At 33.9% G+C, this 14,469-nt stretch overlaps 2 protein-coding genes across 3 annotated transcripts; both read left to right on the top strand.

Annotated features, from left to right (window-relative positions):
* The first annotated feature begins 2,769 nt into the window (after positions 1-2,769).
* LOC100262704 (zinc finger CCCH domain-containing protein 12) lies at positions 2,770-7,793 on the top strand. Of its 2 annotated transcripts, XM_019224597.2 has the most exons (3): positions 2,782-2,927; positions 3,457-4,350; positions 7,182-7,793. In XM_019224597.2, the coding sequence occupies exons 2-3, from the start codon at positions 3,462-3,464 to the stop codon at positions 7,475-7,477; spliced, it is 1,185 nt and encodes a 394-aa protein (XP_019080142.1). In that variant the 5' UTR covers positions 2,782-2,927; positions 3,457-3,461; the 3' UTR covers positions 7,478-7,793. The 2 variants fall into 2 exon arrangements, with proteins under 2 accessions (XP_010663412.1, XP_019080142.1); XM_010665110.3 differs by having other exon boundaries at positions 2,770-4,350.
* A 232-nt stretch (positions 7,794-8,025) lies between these two features.
* Positions 8,026-10,226, top strand: LOC100257354 (RING-H2 finger protein ATL29). Its single transcript, XM_019224600.2, has one exon. It carries the CDS (start codon positions 9,194-9,196, stop codon positions 10,037-10,039), a length of 846 nt encoding a protein of 281 aa, XP_019080145.1. The 5' UTR covers positions 8,026-9,193; the 3' UTR covers positions 10,040-10,226.
* Positions 10,227-14,469: the final 4,243 nt, after the last annotated feature.

The following is a 14,469-nucleotide window of genomic DNA, read 5'->3' as shown; positions in this document are numbered from 1 at the left end:
CAAATTTGTAGAAATTCTATTGTTCCTTCAGAGCAACAATACTTCATATTCATAATATGAATGGACCTTGTTACAATGCATGTAAAAAATGTAATAAGAAAGTGTTGTTAAATGATGAAAGAGTAGAATGGACAAAATGTTGCAACACTACTATAGATCATTGTCCGAGTTAATATCATTTTTTGTATATTGATTATTGACTTCATTACTGATGTTTATTGGAATTTTCAAACTTCCTTACTAACTTTAACATTAATATAGGTATATGGTTAGACTTACAATTCCTAATGGAACCTACCAAACTATTTTAACCTTGTTTGGTGCTACTGAAAGTCTCATTGGGTGCCCAATAACTGACTTTATTAATTTTTTTACTTCTAACAAAGTAGGAAGGGAAAAAAAAAATCTTACTATCTAATTTGGTCAATTTTATGTTTTCAAGAAAGCATGAATAGTATGTTCTATGAAAGATTGATCCATTGTTATGGGAAGTGACACGTGTTCCTTACAAAGATTAATAAAATCAATGACACATCTTGACTGTCAACAAGGTTTATTGTAGATGAAGTCTACCTGGAAGAAGACATAAACATTGTTATAACGAGCATTGATGACAAATCGTTTACTAAAAAGAAAATCAAGATTGAAAATTGATAACTTTTTTGTATTTTGCATTTTCATTTAAAATGTTGATTTTGTTCACTTTTTCTAGTTCCATGTTTGATTATGTCAATTGCTTCAATTCTCACTATCAAAATTGTGTGCTATTAAAATGAAGGTTTTTCTTATTAATGTGTGCATTTTGTCATTGAGGGTTTAGTGAAGCCTAATTGACTAGAAACAAAGATATGTTTTTCATTACCACTTTGTAATTTCCTTCATCATATGATAGTAGTTTGTTTCTTTCTTAATTTCATTATCATGTAGTACTTTGGAGTTCATTTACCTATTTTTGAAACTACATTGATTAAACAAAGGATGTATTTGTTCTTTTTTGTTGATTGTAAGGGATTTTGATAAACACATTTTTTCAAGAGGAGACTACTCATTCAAAACACTATACTTTATTTCAAGAGCTATACTTAAATGAATAGTACTTACCGCTTTTACTTTCAATTTTTCCCATTCTTCAGTTGTCATCCTCTCTAGTTTTTTGCCTTAAAATGTTTGGGAAGTCCTTGTTGCACCAAAACATCTTTAATAGTACTCTACCATATACTAAAATTGTTCTTCCCATAAAAAAGCTCAATATTATATTTTATCCTTGACATCATTTTCAAAGTAATTTTCCCACGATCTTCACACCATGACTTTGATACCATTTGTTAGGAAAAACACAACACTCAAACGCAATAGAGAAAAATAAAATAAAATAGAAAAAATAAATTATTTACGTGGTTCGGTGTAATCACCTATGTCAACAGGAAAGGTAGATTAAGTTTATTATAATCTTTAAGATTACACAGTTCAAACTTTCTCAACCTTTCTCTACCTAAAACCAAATACACCCTTTAATGATCTCTCTTCACTTTTTTCTTATTTTTTTCCTCTTTTTTTCTCTCTCCATAAAACCACATATTTATAGAACCCTATGTGTTAATCTTAAAACAATAGTTTTCAAATCCAATCAAACTTAAAAATGTAATTTACCAAAATACAAACTCTATAAATATTGACTTTCCTAAAAAGAAAAAAATAAATAATTTAAGTTAAATCCCAACATGTTTGCTAATTTGTTCTTTTCTGCGATAACTTTTTGTTAAACATTTAAAATCATTTTCGAATTGGTTGGATTAAGTAGTTAATTATATAGATGAACATATTCTTTTTCACCTTATATAATGAATGATGATATATTTATATAACTTATGGTTTTTATATTTTTTTTAAATATTGACAAAGCATAATAAGATAAATTTGTTTATTTTTATAGCAAAACTTTATCTTCAACATATTAATTTTCTTTGTTTATGCTGGAACTAAAAGAATGTTAGTAGATCTAACACTTTTATTATGATTACTTTGCAACAAATTTAGTTGATTTTGAAGTTTGTATTAACGAGTTTTATTTCCATTTTCTTTTGTATTTAATTTCTTGTTGCCTTAACTTTATTTTATTTCTTGTTATCATGTAAAACTTATTAATTTCTAAGATATTTATGAATTTAAGATGTTCATAGTCTCTAGTATAATTCGATGAATTTTTGTTTGTTATAAGAGGCATGGAACATATACAATATTCACAATAACTTTCTTTTATTAAGAATAATTAATGACTACGTAATAAATAATATTCTCAAAAGTTTTTTTCTTAAAATTTTAAATGCTAATTTTTTTTATATTCAAATGCTAAAATTTAATCTCAAATGATCACCATAGAAAACCTCACGTGAATTGCACGTGGGTGCTTACTAGTAAAAGTAAAATTCTAAAGATATTTGATTAATTTTATTAAGAACTATTATGAAGCTAGCTAGACCAAAAAAATGTGAAGTCTTATCCATGGGATCTTGTATTCTACTACCAATTTGTACAATTTTCATGTGACCTACAAAAGTTAATATCATTTGGTTGAGGTGACTTTGACTGAATTAATATTTGTTTATTTAGCCAACTTTATTGGAAAAGGATTTATTTATTTATTTTGTTGGTAGGAAACCGTTTTAACTAGGTAAATCTTATCTAAATTACAAATGACGTGTCATCAATTTATTGGAAAGTTTATTCCAAAAAACAAATGAAGACAAAAAAAATATCAAGAGATGAAAAATAAAATGACAGTTCCTCCTGGCATGAGTCTTCATTGACAGTTCCTCCTGCTTTTACATCGTCACTCACTCTTGCCTTTGGGGTTTCTCCATTTCTCACACTCTTCACAGAATCTAACTTTTGATTTCATATCTTTTTCTTCCATTTTCCAAATCTATGTAAGTTATCAACCCCTTTCTGCTCTTTCTTTCTTTGTTTTGTTTTGTTTTGTTTTTGTTTTTTGTTTTGTTTTGTTTTTTTTTTGTTGGAATTTCTTCTCTTGCTTATTTTATTCCTGGTTTCTTTGAATTTCCATCGACCTTTTGAGTCTGCAGATCTAAGCTTATTCCCAATTTGGCAACCAATTTTCTTTGTCTATTTATTGTTGCTTGCTTTTGTTTTCTAAAGGTTGGTCTTTTCCAATTTAGTTTTTTCGTAAATTTTGTGGTTTCCATCTGTGTTACCTGATCGTTGATGTGTTATTGGAATACCCATTCGTTAAATTAGTCTGGTTTGGAAATTTTAGGTAAGTTGTGATCTAACCCAGTTTCAGATTCAATTAATGTTGATTTGATTTTGTGGGTGTCATTTGTATGGGCTGCCATTTACTATCTTTGATTACCAGCTAGGGCTTTTGCCTTAATACTGTTGTTTCCTTTTGAAAAAAAAATACAAAAAAACTGTATAAACTTGGCTGGTGGGTTGTAGCGTTGATGGATAACGGCCGGGAAGCTGGGTTTTCAGGGAGTGTTGGTGGTGGTGTTGATAATTGGATTCCGGGGTCTAGTGATCAATTAGTATGGGCAACTGAGGATGATTATGCAGTTTGGAATGGGGATGGATCGGGTGACACTCCCTCCAACTCGAATTATGAGGGAAGGCAATCTCAAAGTCGGTCTGGAAGTGAACCCCCAAACAAGAAATCTAGAAACTCACAGGTAGTGGATTCCCAAGGCAATGTGTTTGGTCGGGACAGGGATTTGCCTTCTAACCGATCAAAAGCAATTGGGAAAATGTTCTTTAAGACCAAGCTCTGTTGTAAATTCCGTGCTGGGACTTGCCCATATGTGACCAATTGCAATTTTGCTCATAGCATTCAAGAGCTTAGAAGACCGCCTCCAAATTGGCAAGAAATTGTGGCAGCACATGACGAAGAACGAGGCGTGTCCTCGGAGCCAAGGGAGGAGTTTCAAATTCCATCAATTGGATCCTCTAGTTTTGGTGTGGAGACTCAAAGGTCTTACAAGGGGCGTCATTGTAAGAAGTTCTACACTGATGAGGGGTGCCCATATGGAGATAACTGCACTTTTCTTCATGATGAGCAGTCAAAGGCTCGGGAGAGTGTGGCTATAAGTTTGGGCCCCGGTGCAGGTGGTGGGTATAGTAGTGGTAGTGGTAGTGGTAGTGGTGGTGGTGGTGGTGGTGGTGGTGGTGGTGGTGGTAGTGGTGGTGGTGGTGGTGGTGGTGGTGGTGGTGGTGGTGGTGGGGGGAGTGGATCAAATATCAAGCCTTCCAATTGGAAAACCAGGATTTGTAATAAGTGGGAGCTTACAGGGTATTGCCCGTTTGGGAGCAAGTGCCATTTTGCTCATGGAATGGGAGGTATGATTAATTCAACTTTTTGGTTTTTCCTTCTCTTTTTATTTTATTTATTTATTTTGCATTATAAAATACTTATCAAATGTTAACCTTCTTTTTATTAATAGTTGTTGCTAGGAATTCATTGATCCAGAAGGAAACATTTTCTGCTTAGTGCTAATTGGAGCTTCAAGGAAAATAATTATGGCACATCTCCTAGTATAATAGAACAACCATGGCATTGGATAAACTTTTTAGCCTCTATGCGATTACAATGGTTGTCTTGTTTAAATGATTGTATTTATCTATCTATCTATCTATCTATCTATGCATATGTGTGAGTGTGTGTGTGTATTGTGAACTTAATAGAGAAAAAACATGCATACAATATATAGAACACAAACATTACAAGGATGAAGTGTAAAATAATATATAGGCAGTCATAAATATAATATATTTGTAGACATTTAGCAATAGTGTCAATAAAATCAGCTTAATTACAAATGACATTTTACTGTACAGATACATCACAAAATCCATAAAATGAACATTTAGAAAAATTTTACTACAAGTTTGGTTCCAAGTTCCTATTAGTTATCTGATGAATATATCATGCCAAAAGTTGTAAGTTCCTGTAAGTCCTCCAACCAATGTACCAAACAGAAATTATGATCATCAAGTGTAATTGTGTACTTGTGTTGCCTAATGGTATATATGTCTTTATGATGCCAGTTTCAAAGGATTAACTTTCCAAGTTTATCATCATCCCCTAGAAAAGAAAAAAAAAACCTCAAGAAACATATTATGTAAATATCCTCATATTTGATTCATCATCATCCTTAAGGCCAACATTCAAGTAATTAAAATTACAGAGTTTTTATTAGAATAACATCTCCATGATGTTGGTTGGACTTGGAACCATAATTGCTCTTAAGCTTCAATCTGCCGTAAGTGTATTTGGTAGCAGACTTGCAATGGTTCCTCGTGGGATCATTCCCCCTGGTTCTTTCCTTTTTGTCCTGTAGGTTTAACCTAAATAGTGATGTATTATTTTGAAAAGAATTGAATTTCTTTCTTTATTTATTTTTTCTAAGTATCAAAGATTGGCAAACATGTTAATATCTACATACTCGTGTATGTATAACTTGAAAAATGTGGTATTGCACCTCTATCTCACTGTGAACTGTAAGTTTTAACGACTATAATCCTGTGAAATTTCCATTAAACCCCAGTTGTCACATAACAATGAAGATATGACTTTTTTCTTGACTAGAGAAATCTCTAACATAGGACACTTTACCCATAATTAGTATGCAAAGACTAGTTTCAAAACAAGGCACATACATCCACATTCCATCAGTATGTGTTTGAAAACAGCTGCATCCCTTCTATTGCTTCTGAAATGTATTTGAGTACATGTTCAGTGGATCTGTTATCATAGAGCTGCTGTTATTGCTTCATTAATTTGATCCTAATGTATAAATGCCTAAAAAGTAATGGCATTTGTAAAATTGTTCATATTAGCAGCTAACAACTTTTGGTTTTTCTCATAAGCATATGAAGATTCATGCTCAGGAAATATATGTTCGTAAGCTCATGCACAAGCACACATGTAATTGAGCTTCTCTGTCTGCATTTTGAGGACTTGCCATGAATGGCTAACAAGTGACAACATTTGTAAAATTGTTTATGTTAGCGGCCAACAGCTTTCAGTGTTTCTTACATACATATAGAGATGCATACACAGAAAATATATGTTCATGAGCACATGCACAAGCACACATGTAATCGTGCCACTTTGTCTGCATTTTGAGGATTTGCCATGAAAAAACCCCCATATCTGTGGTGAAGTTATCTACCAACCGAAAATATATGTTTTGGAGTCAATGATTCATGTATTTGTGATTGCTTCCACAAATCTAGTGTACAATTGAACATTTTCCAGATTTAGGGACATCAAAATCTAATTTGAGGGGATCTGTTGGTCTAACAGAAACATGTGGGGTCCAATAGAAACATGTGGTTGACCTTGCTAGATAAGTAAGTTAATTTGGATTATCCGCTTCTTGGATAGGTTGTAATCCAAAATCTGTATTGATGGTGTAATGTCTGCAGCTCGCTCTCTCTCTGAGTCATTTATTTTTTAAAGCATTTGTGATTTAATCATCAATGTATTCCTTGAAGCTAGGTGTTACAGAAACTCAACCGTCCACTTTACTTTTGGGTTGCTCACAGGGCATTGGACTTATGTCTTGAGACCTGTAAAAGGAAAATGCCTTTCATGAGTTCACATGAGAACTACACCTCAGGAGTCTGGGTATAGCATAAGCCTCTCATTGGCCAAGTTGCCAATTTCTTGTGGATTCACAAAAATATGGACTATTTCCTTCTTTGGGTAGCCATTATTATTTCCCTTGGTGACACAAAGTAATGATCTCTTAACATTTTTAGTTGCTAATTCATTTAGAAGTTATTAACTGTTAACTACTGAAGAACATGATATAAGTTGGAAGCACATGTAGGGTTCACACCTTCTCAAGGCTTTGGGGAAGTGAAACAGTTGAATATTCCTTCTGATAGGCAGAAACACTTGTTTTTATTACATAACCTTGAAGCATAGTTTTCATATTAGCATCTAGGTTCATCTGATTGGCTTGGCTTTCAGGACACTAAATGCATTCCTGATTAAAGGTCCCAGATGACTAGTTTTTTAATTACCATGAGTTGCTTTCTTTGTTTTAGCTTGATGTCATGTTTTATGGGGTTTTACAAAGTAAGTAAAACTGCAGTTCTTTTATATTGGAATAGCAAAGAATTTTATATTTTATTTTGAAATAAAATATTTCTGGCTACAGAACTACACCGTTATGGTGGGGGCCTCGTGGATGAATCTAGAGATTCTACTTCTGCACCTCCTGACTCAAAGCAGGGAGGGGTGCCTTCAAAACCTCCATCAGATGCTGTGGTTGCATTCGTCACTTCAGTTCCCTTAGTCGCTTCTGTCCCGCATTCAGATGTTTACCATGCTGGAGTTCCATCCCAACGGCCGACTAGTGTAATCCAGAGACCTGGGCAGAGAACTCAGAAGAAATGGAAGGGTCCTGACAAAATCAGTAGGATATATGGTGATTGGATTGATGACATTGAATGAAATTTGGAAATTCGTCACCTGGAAGTGTTGAAGAAAGATGATGGCCACTTAAATATCCTACTGTAAAGAGGAGCTTTAATGGAAATCTGAACAAATGCAACCGCCTGGGACATTATGGGGCACATTTCACTTGTAAGTTTAAGGAGTTGTTGGCTGGCATATTTCAAGCAGAGCCTTGCCCTTTACAGTTTGTCCCAAATTTTTGATGTATGAGTCTTTGCTTTTGGTTTCGGACTTCTGGAGCTTGATTGCATTTACAATCTTTATCTTTGTTGTCATACATAATTTTCAGATGATCCATTTCATTGTCCCAAAAGACTGCTCTTGCCTATGCGTCACCTCTCAAATTTACAGTTGAAGTTCATATTTCTCCTCCACACCTTTGTGTTTGGAAAACAATCAGCAACTCAATCTAGTGGCATTTTCCATGCGTTTACCCAGGTAGATCATTACATTTTACTTTTCTTATTGTGTTATTTTTTCCTCTCAATGTACCTTATGTGTCATTTGCTTCTGCCCATATGCCTTTCCCCTTTCCTCCCTGCTTTTACCCAGCTACCGGAAAATTTATCACCACCCAACTGAGATGTAATGCAGCTAAATCATAGTTTTTCATATGAGCATGGAAAGGACCCTGAAATTGGGGTTGACACTTGACAGGCATGCCCATTTCTTCAGCAGAAATCCCACAAATAAATCTTGAAGAAATGGTCTCCAAGCACCCAGAGTCCTGCGGAAAGTGCTAGGCAAATGAACCCCATGCCTAGCTGGTTGGTCTTGAGAGTTAAAAATCTTGACTGATGGTCCTAGCCAAATTTCAAGCGAGATACCCCACATGGTCTTGATTGAGTATCACTATAAAGGTTTAGTTGATGCCAAATTCAAGGTAAACATAAATTAAATTAATGAATAAAGATATGAAATGAGATGATGATTTTAAATTTAGGCCTTGTTGGGATTGATTTCTTAGACAACTTTTATGCTTATTTGCTTAATTTTATTTGAACTTTCGGTTTTAAAAGTTCATGTTTAACAAAAAATATTTTTGCATTAACGAATCCTCTAACGAGGCCTTAATATCATAAAATTCGAAATGAAAGGAAAAACTTAACATTATCATGTAAATTAATACCATTAAATAGAAATTTTTATGTTGATTATAAAATTTAAATCAAAGGAAAAACTTAACATGAACATGAGAATTGACTTGTTAGACCCCATGCAAAACAATCATCAACCCACATATAAATTGAAATGTTGGAGCAATTAATTAAAAATGTTTTCTTGTGTAGTAAGTTAGATAGTAGAAGAGAGTAATATTTTGCTTAGATTTGAATGGACATATGTTGGTGGTTGCAATAATGATAAATAAAGCAATTTTGTTGGGAGCAACTTGCCAATCTTGAGACCATACAACTCATCCTTCTCACAAGGACTCGCTCAATAGTCAATGGCTATTATCCCTACCATGGACAACGAACCAACATCTCCACCTCACCCCCCACATGCTAAATTAAGACCCCTCATTTCTCAGCTCCCAAACACACATTTCCTCCTTTTTTTTCCTCCCCCATATATCTCAAAGCATTACTAACTAGAACAAAAGAGAAGAAACAGGGAAAAAAGAGCAACAAAAAATCCCACGTGCTAAAGCTCTTCAAGGCCGGAATATCAATCTCCGGCCAACCAACACGGCTATTGCCTTCTACCCCGGCAATGTCGACAACCTCCGTCCATCACACACACCCAGATGCCTACGCCCCGCCCATAACTGTAATCCTAACTGTCATTCTTCTCGTCTTCTTCTTTCTTGGTTTTTTCTCTGTATACTTTTGTAGGTGTTTCATGGGAAACCTCTCCCATACATGGCTAGGCCGAAGTCCTTCTGGCACGCATGGACCGGGCGGCTCTTCTGCTGTCCATGGCCTTGATCCTTCTATTATAGATTCATTTCCCACTTTTGTATATTCAACAGTTAAAGACTATCGGGAACAAAAGTATGGCCTAGAATGCGCCATTTGCCTGTCCGAATTCGAGGATGATGATATGCTTCGCCTTTTGACAGTGTGCTACCATGTTTTTCATCATGATTGCATTGACCTTTGGCTTGGATCCCATAACACATGTCCGGTTTGTCGTAGGAGCCTGGATGTGCCATTGAAGTCGCTAGAAAAGTCCCCGGCTAACAATAATACCATGCAGGACATTGATGAGAATGAGTCACTGGACGATGAGTGTAGCATTGCGATTAAGGACGGAGACGAGGAATGCAGAGGAGGAAGCAGCACAGGAGGAGCTACCAATGCCCACGGTTTACAAATTGTAGAGAATAAGGAGGGGAAGTTTTCAAGGTCACATTCCACCGGGCATTCCATAGCTTGGACAAAAGGAGAGGAGGATAAACATACATTGATATTGCCTGAACATGTGAAAGCCAAGATTACAAGGGGACATAATTGGAGTTGCACCACATTTGGTGACTACTCCCGCTATAGGAACAAAGGTAAAGGTGGCGTTGGTGAGGTTTCAGGATTTTCAGGCAGCAACGAGGACAATGTTTAAAATTTTTCCCTTTTTCTTTCCTCATTTGTTTTTTTTTTTTGGTTTCTTTAGCACAAGAGATATTAAGGAAAGTAGTAGATGAATTCATCATCTCTTGTTTTGCTTTTAAAGTTAAGTAGGAACCGTTAGCATAGCTTGTTAAAAACACTAAAATTTGAGGATTAATTCAGTTACGGATTTTATTTTATTTTTGGGTGTTTCCTTTATTTGCTTCTCTTTTGTTCCACTTTTTTCTTTCTTTCTTTTTGAATGGAAAGCAAAACCAAACTCTACGACATTTGTTGTGCAGGTGAAGATGGTACATTAATGAATGAGAAGTAGCTCTTCAGGGGTTAAAGTTTTGAAGGCCACATGTAAAAGAAAATTGAACAAATTAACCAGCCCATGTTTCGGAAAATGCTAGAAAGCATTTATCAGAACCAAAATGTGAGAAATGAGGATGATTTACCAAAGTTTTTTCATCATAATACCATATTTTGGATTGTTTATTCCGATTGTACAAGACTTCAATAGCTCTAAGGACAAGATTAAATCATAAAACATAATATAGATTGCTGCTAAATAAGTAGCTTCCTGCTTGCTTTTTTCCTTTTTTTCCCTTCATCAAACCACGTTTCACTGCAATTATTATAGATGGATGATTCCAGTTACGAGCATCAATAGATTTGCTTCATCTAGTTTCATTGCTTGCTCTGATACATCTAAAGGAATTATACGTCTTTTTTTTTTCATGACTTACAATCTCCCTTTCCTTTCTCATTCTACCTTACGCTTGTTATTATACCTTCGAGCATCAGTCCAAGAAGAAGCCACTTTCACCATTTCATCCAACTTGGTTGCATCACTTATATATATATATATATGAAAGCTGGTTAAACCTTATACTCAATTTGAGCATTCTGCTGTCCTCTTTGTTGGGAAATAATCTTGTAGACGCTCATGAACTTCGCTATAGATTCTGTCAAAGAAAAGCACAGGCTGTAGTTAGAACTGTCAATGAACACATGAGAAAGAAATGATATCCTCCAATAACACCCTTCTTTGAAAATGAGATATTATATATCCTTTTGTGTACTTTGTGCCAAAATTCAAATAAGTATATACACCTGAGCCAAGTATTAATCGCCATTACTAGAAGAAGATCCAATTACGTTACCTACTATCCTCGGAAACAGAACATCATTCCTTTTCCCTGGTTCTTCAATTCTTTCACCTTCTAATTCACTTTGAACACCTATCAAGTTCTGACCAATAAAACCTCCGTAATCAGTACAACACCCACGTCTAAGTGTTAGCTGAGTATAATTTTAGTATGGTGGAAACAGGATTATCACGTATTAATTTAAGTTAGATTGACACAACACAATACCTGCCGTAAATTAGTGACTATCATCTGGAATTGGTAATCCAAAAGCTTATTTAATTCTTCCACTAAACTCTGCACATTATGAGACACTTCTCATTGCAATAATTGAAGAATTGCCACCAAAAAGTAGCTTCAAGAATTTGGAGTGGACCGATTTTACCTTACAAATGATCTCAGGAGATACATTGTGGACCATCAATTTTTTAAGCTTTGCGCTGACCATGTAGAACCTGTTGTCCAAATGCATTTGTTGTGAAAAAAATCATAACAAAAAACAATAGTAGGAGGAAGAAAGTAAGAGGATGAAAATGAAGAATACATAAATTATATAATGATTTAAGTGGTTTGGTCTAAAGCCTATATCTATGGATAAAGATGAATAAGAACTTTCCTGTTGGAGGATATTAGTGGCTTAGAACCTTTAAAATTTAAAGCTCTAATTGCACCAAAAAGATAATCTCTTTCTACATTTTCTTACATAAGAAAATTGCATGTCGATTGCTTAATTATAAAAATTCAAAAAAAAAAAAAAAAAAACAAAAAACAAAAAAGAGTTAGTTTAAAAAGAAAATTTCATAATTGGATACTTCATTTACAATAATGGGAAAGTTTATCACAAAAGGAAATCTTAACAAGAAAACATCAATGTGTTAAAAAATATCTTAAAAAGAAATTTAAGTTTCTAATAATTTTGAATTCATTGGTTAAAAGGGATGAAATGATCACCAAATTTGTGAATCTAACCCTTTAACCCATTTTTGACATTAATGTCTTTTATCATTTTAAGTATTTACATGTAGGTTTTAAAAAAAAAAATGTTATTTTTACAATAAAATAGTAAGGATATTTTTTTCCAAATAAGACCAAAAGAGGGTGAAGAGTTAAATTCCAAAAATTGGGTTTTCAACTGCCCTTTTAAAATCAAATAACAAAATTGACTCAAATTTCTAAGTTTTACACAAACTCAAATCTTCCATGTTGTTCCCTCAAATACAAAAGATACCAATTCAATCAATAGGCTAACTCATTAGATCTATTTGATTATCCATTGTAAGAATAATTAATTTTATCTAGAACTATGATACTTTGACTATTATAGTATCCAGAAACCAACTATAGCCCAAGTTGTAAATTGAACCATGAAGAAAAATGACTTCTACCATTGCTTTTATGGTTGTCATATATTATGCTTTAGTAATTGACAAAATAATTGTAGATTGTAATGTTGCTTTCCAATTGATGCCACAACCATATAAAGTGAATACCTACCCTATCAAAGGCCTTCTTATGTCCAAATACCTAGCATAATTAGAATTAGTTTGACCAAGAACTCTTCTAAAAATGTCATTACTTCTCTCATGTACTAAGCCAACATATAATGTGCCTTTCAAGTATCGAGGGTCTATTTCGTTACTTGCTAGTGCGTCTTGCTCAAACAATCCATATATCTATTTACCACAATAACTTCATGTGAAATGTATAACCTATTAGCAGATTAGATCTCTGCATAACAAAAGAAATACTAATTTTAAAAATTGATTCTTTATGGTGAAGATACAAACTTTTAGGTTTGGATATCCCCAAACCTTAAAATACAAACATTTAAAAATTGATTCTTAATTGGGCTCCAATTAATCAATTAGCCTAATTTAGAGAGACCATTCACAAGCTCCGGTGTACCTTCCATATTTACTAAAATGTCTTTATGTACCCATACAATCCTCATAAACTATGTCATCTAGGAATTTGAGTTTGAGTGGGGACCATTGGGACCCATAGGAAGATACTAGCTCCCTCATAATCCAATTCTGAAGTTGACTCAACATCATACTATAGATAGTTAATTACACTTCAATATTCTATGTATATTACAATGAGATATAAGAACTCAGGTCTATGACCTACTATCCATTGTATATAGTCTCCCCATGAACTGATGTCCGTAATCTAATAAAGTGAAAACTATCAATCTCTCAAGATTACCTCTATTATATGATTAACTCACATATCCTAACTTAGAAAGTATACGTTACATTCCACTTAATGAATTATTGGGGCCACAAATTTCTTGATCACATGTCCTTAAGATCACCTAAAGGGACAACACTGTCTTAAAGTCCATGAAATTTCATGGTGTCTCTATTTAGATTACCTATCAATACCAACTTATATCAACAATGACCCAATTCATAAAGAATATAGATTCACTTTAAGATTTGACCCGAACACCAAAGTCACTATACTAACTTTGGCACAAACTTGGTATTCTGTCAAGGTAGAGAGACAATACAATATAACAGTTCAATGAAGTCATGACTATTTGATAGCTTTATGTTATGACTCATCGTAGGTCTTATATAATGTGTAATTGGTATTATCTTAAGTTAAAGAGACAATACAATATAACAATTTAGTGAAGTCATGACTATTCGATAGCTTTATGTTATGATTTACCCTCGGTTTTATATAATTCGTAATTGTATATAAGGATGGCAATGGGATGGTTTTTTTGAGGTACTTGCCCTGTCCCGTCCCTAATGGGACGAGTTTCAATTTTTAACTAAACGAGTTTGGGATGGGTTTGAGAATTTTTTTTAAAACCCGAGGTAGGTTCGGGGTGGGTTCGAGTATTGCCTTATCCCACCCCGTCCCACCCCAATTATATATCAAATTAATTTTTAAAATTAAATAAAATTAATTTTTATTTTACTATTTTTAATAAAATAAGTTATAAAAAAATATAATAATTTAATTATTTATAAAATATATTTATTTTAATGCAATTAAAAAAAATTTAAAAAAAAGTTAAATAGTGTGGGGTAGGTCGAGTATGGGAATTTCTCATACCCGACTCGCCCCGTCCTATTCCGTTTAATTTTTTAAGACATGGATGTGAGTTATTTTGAATAAACGGGGCAAGGTTGGGATGGAGGCGACCCATCTCGAACTCGCCCCATTGCCATCCCTAATTGTATATACTAGTGCACTCACCATGAGGACCCTATCCCAATGGTCAAGACCAATCATCCCTACAATTATGAGGTAATACTATATAATTTCAAAT

This window comes from Vitis vinifera, chromosome 2, assembly GCF_030704535.1.
Source record: "Vitis vinifera cultivar Pinot Noir 40024 chromosome 2, ASM3070453v1".
NCBI classification, from domain to species: Eukaryota; Viridiplantae; Streptophyta; class Magnoliopsida; order Vitales; family Vitaceae; genus Vitis; species Vitis vinifera.
This window is presented reverse-complemented; position numbering and strand designations above follow the sequence as displayed.

What these genes read in the sequence shown, in the direction of transcription:
- LOC100262704 (XM_010665110.3), top strand. Translation starts at nt 3,462, where the DNA reads ATGGATAACGGCCGGGAAGCTGGGTTTTCAGGGAGTGTTGGTGGTGGT. An exon ending in TTTTGCTCATGGAATGGGAG is followed by an intron (nt 4,351 to 7,181) that starts GTATGATTAATT and finishes TTCTGGCTACAG; the next exon opens with AACTACACCGTTATGGTGGG.
- LOC100257354 (XM_019224600.2), top strand. Translation starts at nt 9,194, where the DNA reads ATGTCGACAACCTCCGTCCATCACACACACCCAGATGCCTACGCCCCG.